Below are 6,376 nucleotides of genomic sequence, written 5' to 3' on the forward strand. Positions count from 1 at the left end.
TGGCTAGGCCAGTCTTAAAAGAATCCTGGCTAGGCCAGTCTTAATAGAATCCTGGCTAAGCCAGTCTTGAAAGAATCCTGGCTAGGCCAGTCTTAATAGAATCCTGGCTAGGCCAGTCTTAAAAGAATCCTGGCTAGGCCAGTCTTAATAGAATCCTGGCTAAGCCAGTCTTGAAAGAATCCTGGCTAGGCCAGTCTTAATAGAATTCTGGCTAGGCCAGTCTTGAAAGAATCCTGGCTAGGCCAGTCTTAATAGAATCCTGGCTAGGCCAGTCGTGAAAGAATCCTGGCTAGGCCAGTCTTAATAGAATCCTGGCTAGGCCAGTCTTGAAAGAATCCTGGCTAGGCCAGTCTTAATAGAATCCTGGCTAGGCCAGTCTTGAGAGACTTGTTACCTTGTCGAATCCTTTTAATTAAGAATACAAACGGCTCTTTTTCTTTCCTCATCAGGCGAACTCAAGGGAATTTGTCCTCCAAACCAAGAGATATGTCCCATCTCATGGTTAACCTTAAAAGGTTCCAAAGCGTCCAAGCTCGTAGTTTTCCAAAAGAATTATATATTCAAATCAATCTCTCCTCAATGTCTGAACCGAACGGAAACCTTTTGATCACTGAACTTAAGCGTCTCCACGGACAGTAGAGAATCGACCAACAAGGATTCCTAAGCAACGATTCACGTTTGTTTTTTTTTTCAAGAGAGGATCGCGAACAGAAGCCGACTCGGCTTAGCGGGACGACGAAGGAAGAGGCTAGCGCCTCAAGCGTTCGTCTTAGGCACTAACGGCCTCTCGTAGCGCCTCTTCTTCCGGCGCGCTACGCGTCACTCGCGGAGGCGAATAAGACGCGAGAATTCAAACGTCAGAGAGTTTCCCAAACATTACCGCCCGCCTTCGTTAACTCGGCTTAACGAACCAACAAAGGATCTTGGTGTATGGGCAATGGGCAGAGTTTGACGACGGGTCGTTTCAACATGGTAGTTTGAGTCTTTACCGTGACTACTCGAGTAAGGCCGTCTTTTCCGGGATGTGTGTCAACGATCCGACCTAGAGGCCATTTGGAAGGTGGATACCTTTCGTCGACTACTAGTACCATATCTCCGTTCTTCAAAGAGGGTGTCGGATGACTCCATTTAGAGGTGTCGTGAAACCGTTGAAGACATTCTTTAGACCATCGGGACCAGAAACTTTCCAGCATTTGTCGTAACAATTGCCATCTGGATAGGCGTGACAAATTAATGTGTTCAAGCGAAGGCTCTGGTAGAACTGTAGGTGCGTGTCCTAGGATGAAATGTCCAGGTGTTAATGCGGCTAAGTCTTCTGGATCGTCAGAAAGAGGAGACAAAGGTCTTGAGTTCAGAACCGCTTCGATCTGAGTTAAAAGTGTTGTCATTTCCTCGAAGGTAAGCAAGTGATTACCAAGGACTCTCTTTAAGTGGAACTTAACCGATTTCACGGCTGCTTCCCACTTGCCGCCAAAGTGAGGAGCACTAGGCGGGTTGAAATTCCATTGTGTTCCGTCTTGGGTGAGTAGGGAGGCCAATTGTTTATGTTCTTGAGATGCTTCAGAGAGTAATTTCTTTAGCTCCGTGTCAGCTCCTATCAAATTAGTACCGCAATCACTGAACAAGTTAACGCAGATTCCTCGTCGAGCAGTAAACCTTTTCTATGCTGCTATAAAGGCGTCAGCGGAATAATCTGAAACAAGTTCGAGGTGTGTTGCTGATGTGGCAAAACAAACGAATACGGCAATGTAAGCTTTGTACTGCCGCGCATTTTTTCCTCTCCAGGTCTTGATGAGAAGGGGGCCAGCGTAGTCAATTCCGGTGTTGATGAATGGGCGTGAAGTCGGTGTTACTCGTTCAGGCGGAAGCTGTCCCATGAGCTGTTGCGCTCTCTTTTGTCTGTATCTTGTGCAAATGACGCAACGCAGGATAAAATTTTTTCCGGCAACCGACCTCCAATGATCCAGTAAGAATCTCGCAGGAGGGTTAACGTTACTTGTGTACCTCCGTGGCAAGTTCTCAGATGAGCATCTTGGATAATGAGCTCCGTTAATGGCGATTGCTTTGGGAGGATTAGAAGATGTTTCCTTTCTGGAGGTAACGTTGAATTCTGAAGCCGACCACCCGTTCTTAAGAGCCCGGATGCGTCAATGTATGAAGTCAATTTGGTGAGTGGGTTCGACTTAGGAAGGAACTCTCCTCGTGATAAAAGCTTGATTTCATGAGCGAAGTGTTGCCGTTGAATGCTGTTGATCCAATAGAGTTTAGCGGACTCTAATTCAGTCGTGCTGAGGAGTTCTCTTGGACTAATTTTGATCCGTTTAAATCGTTCAACTGCTCTCTGACACACAGCCGTAATGCGTAAGAGCTTATTGAGATTGGAATATCTTGTTAACAAATCCCATGGGGGTTGCGGTTCAATGGTTATGAGTGAATAAACTTTGGTGGGTCTTTCTTCAAGATTATCCGAGGTAGCAGTTGAAGGGAAGCAATCTGGCCAACAATCAATCGATTGTGAAAGCCAACATGGTCCTTTCCACCAGATGGTTTGGGACGCGAGTTTTGATGGCGACAAACCTCTGGTGGCGAAATCAGCTGGGTTCTCCTTGCCGGGAACGAATTTCCACTTAGCTTGAGGTAGTGTTTCTTGTATTTGAACTACACGATTTTGAATAAAATCTTTCCATCGGGATGGATGGTTCTGAATCCAGGTTAGAGTGATGGATGAGTCCGTCCACAAGTAAATAGGAACGTCCTTCAAGTTGAGAACATCACGGACGTGCGTGGTTAGTTTGGTGAGAAGTACTGCTCCTGATAGTTCAAATCTGGGAATGGTAAGACGCTTCAAAGGCGCTACCTTCGTTTTAGTGGCAATTAGGCAAACGTTAATCTGGTCTTCAAGGTTCACGGTTCGGAGGTAGATTACTGCTGCGAAAGCTTGATTAGATGCATCGCAAAATCCGTGTAATTGAACTTGATTATCCGATTTGATGCCAAGCCAACGAGGAATATTGATGAATTTGAGGTCTTCTAATTCCTCAACGAAAGTTATCCACTGATTTGCCAAAGTGCTTGGTAACAACGCATCCCAATCGAGTTTGTTGATCCACAATTCTTGAATAAGTATTTTGGCTTTGATGATTACAGGTGAGAGTAGTCCAAGCGGATCGAAGAGCTTAGCAATCGTGGATAATATCGTTCGTTTGGTGATAGTGGCCGTAGAAGGTCGATCTAGACTAAATTGAAAGTAGTCGGCAGTAGGCTTCCACTGTAGACCAAGTACTGCTACACAGGAGTCCAAATCAAAAGGTATTGGATCCGGATTTCTCAACCGTTCTGGTGGTAGATGATGGAGTACATGAGCGTGATTACTAGACCACTTTTGTAGCGGGAAGCCGCCCGCCTTGCACAACTGGTTAAGTTGATTGATGATTTCATGGACCTCACCAATTGATTCTGCTCCTCCGAAAATGTCGTCGATATATCGTCCGTGTTTTAGGCAAGGAACTGCTGATGGAAAATTGGTTCCCTCATCTTCAATAAGCTGAGTAATGGTACGAAGCGCTAAATAAGGCGCGCAAGCCAATCCATAAGTAACAGTGGTGAGCTCAAAAGAGTTGACATCCTTGTCTGAATTCGACCATCGGATGCGTTGAAATCTCCAATCGTCGGGGTGTACTTGGATTTGCCTATACATCTTTTCTATATCAGCAGAAAAGACGTATTGGAATTGCCGAAACCAAATAAGAACGTTGAATAAATCCACTTGAAGCTTTGGGCCTGTATGCAATATCTCATTTAGAGAAATTCCGGATGTTGTACGACTTGATCCATTGAACACGACTCGTAGTTTCGTAGTTGTACTACTCTCCCTCCACACTCCATGATGAGGAAGATAAAAATTGGGAGGTAAAAGTTCTTCATTTACATCGGTTATTAATTTCATATGCTGGAGGTCTTCATATTCCCTCATAAATTTGAAATAGGCTTCCGCATATTTTGCGTTCACTTGAAACCGATTTCGCAGAGAATCCATCATTCTTGAAGCTCGATTATAAGAGTTTCCTAAACGTTGAGGAGGCTTCTTGAAGGGCAGACGCACCACATACCGTCCTTGATCGTTCCGAGAGTGGGTATCTTTAAAGTGTTGCTCACATTGTTGATCTTCCGGGGAGATGAAGGATTCTTGGCGTGCACCAATTTCTTCAAGTTGCCAAAAACGATGGAGAAGGTCATATAAGCGGGAATCCATTGAAATATGGTAACTTCGCATAGAACGATTCGTCGATTCCGATGAAGCGGGGCCGGAGAGGATCCAACCAAACGAGGTTAATTGTGCAATAGGCGTATTCGGCGGACCTTTGATTAAACCGTCCTTAATGATCTGAGGGTAACAATTGGAACCGATGATTAGATCAATCGAACTGGGAATTCCATATTGAAAATCGGCTAAAGGCAATCCATCCAGATGTGACCAGGATTCTCCGGAGACTTTACTTGACGGGATCGAACTCGTTAAGCTAGGGAGAATATGCGCTGATATGTGGAATTCTTCTGATGATTCATGGAGAGAAATAATCTTGAAAAAAGTGATGCCACGAGTCTTGTTAGTAGAATGTTCCCCGACACCTATCAGGGAAATACTTGATTTGGAGCGAGGAAGCTTGAGAGCTTGGACAATTTTTTCCGAAATGATGTTGATCTCCGATCCCTGATCTATAAGGGCTTTGATCTTCATGATACGTCCATTTTCGTTGGCAATTAACATTTGAGCGGTGGCGAGAAGAGTGCACATAGACGCCTGATTAGCATGTACAGCGGCATGCAATACTTGCGAGGGAGTGGTCTTGCCTGAAGTTTCGGTGGATGGTTTAACCAATGGGTGTTTAAATTGACTTTCCATCTTGGGAGGTGTTTTTTGGTGAATCGTAGTGTGGTGCTTCTTACCACACTTAAGACATCGTCGAGTTGATTGACATTTTGAAACTCGATGTTTCCCCAAACAATTGTAACATAATCCTAGCTTTGTGATTAGAGAGTGTCGTTGCTGCGTAGTTTGAGAGGTATATTGAGGGCAAACGCTCAAGAAATGTTTGGCAGAGCACACGATACATGAGGAGAATTGTGAGCCATTAATTTTCTTTTGAATCTGATGATAGGCCTTAACTGCTTGCGATGGGATTTTCTTTTTTATTGGCAAGTTTTGCGAATTTTCAAAGGCCTGCAAAGAGAGAAGGCGAGTAACAAGAAACTCACACAGATGTTTCCAAGTCGGAGGTTCTTTTGTGGAACCGAGATGATGCTCCCAGACTTTAACGGATTCGGCATCCAGCCTTTGAACGGTTAGGAACACTAGAAAATCATCCCAGTGTTCAACTGGGCGTTGTAGCGTCTCTAGTGAGCGATAAATTTGCATGATGTTGGTGTAAAGACGCTCGAGCTCACTGGAGGATTCCTTCGCGATCTTCTTGAGGGAGAGCAACGATTGAATTGCTGAATTTACAAGTAGTCGTTTGTTTTCATAAAACGAGATCAGATCGGTCCAAGCCTTTTGGAAATTATCCGCAGTAAGAGCCGTGTTCTTGAGGAGATAAGCTGCAGTGCCAGTCAGACTGGCTTTTAAATATTGCAACTTTTCGACCGGACTTAGGCTTATATTTCCAATAATGATGGAAGAAAATAGATCTTTGAAGGACATCCATTCGGAAGCATTTCCACTGAATTTCGGCAGGTCGATTCGAGGGAGTCTTGTGTGATGAGAAACAGCCAGTTGGTTAGATACAGGTTGAGAGAGAGATTGAGTTGAAGATGTCCTTGGAATAGTAAAATCCGAGTCGTGATGAGCGTTCATCTTGTCCAGAGAGTCCAGATATTGCTCATACGTTCGAGCATAGCAATCCTCTTCAAAATAAGTGTGATTTCGAATCAACTCGTTGTCTTCTGTACTGAGCTGATTGACAGCTACAATAACTGCTTCATGAACAATAGAGAATTTTTCCCAATTCTCATTTAAAGCTGTAACACGAGCTTTAATCAGCCTTGAAGTGATGTCAGTTGTTGGAATTTTATTGAAGCTTTCAATTGCTTGAAAGATCAGGGCACTCAAAGATATCTGCTGCTCGATGCGAGCTTCCACGTGAGAAATCCTCATGATGCTTGAAGATAGATTATCGGTGGTATTAATCCTTTGATAGTATTTCCAATTCAACCAAATTATCCAGTTCTCATATAAAATCCGGCTTACATAAATATCTGGCTCACCTAAGTATCCGGCTCGAAGGACCAAATGTTCCGGATATACTTAGGGAGTTGGTGGACTTTTATAAAATATAATAACAGAAATTTATTGTGAGAGAAACATACTATCAACTTTACT

The 6,376-nt window shown here is 43.9% G+C and overlaps 1 protein-coding gene across 1 annotated transcript; it reads right to left on the reverse strand.

The window, feature by feature from the left end:
• Positions 1 to 902: 902 nt before the first annotated feature.
• On the reverse strand, positions 903 to 6,151 carry LOC146724381 (uncharacterized). The gene is made up of 2 exons (XM_085479971.1): positions 1,954 to 6,151; positions 903 to 1,594 (listed from the first exon to the last, which is right to left on the reverse strand). The coding sequence occupies exons 1-2, from the start codon at positions 6,149 to 6,151 to the stop codon at positions 903 to 905; spliced, it is 4,890 nt and encodes a 1,629-aa protein (XP_085336097.1).
• Between the last annotated feature and the right edge of the window lie 225 nt (positions 6,152 to 6,376).

The sequence above is a fragment of the Nylanderia fulva genome, unplaced genomic scaffold (assembly GCF_048542155.1).
Source record: "Nylanderia fulva isolate GAGA-0341 unplaced genomic scaffold, ASM4854215v1 Scaffold1355, whole genome shotgun sequence".
Taxonomy (NCBI): domain Eukaryota; kingdom Metazoa; phylum Arthropoda; class Insecta; order Hymenoptera; family Formicidae; genus Nylanderia; species Nylanderia fulva.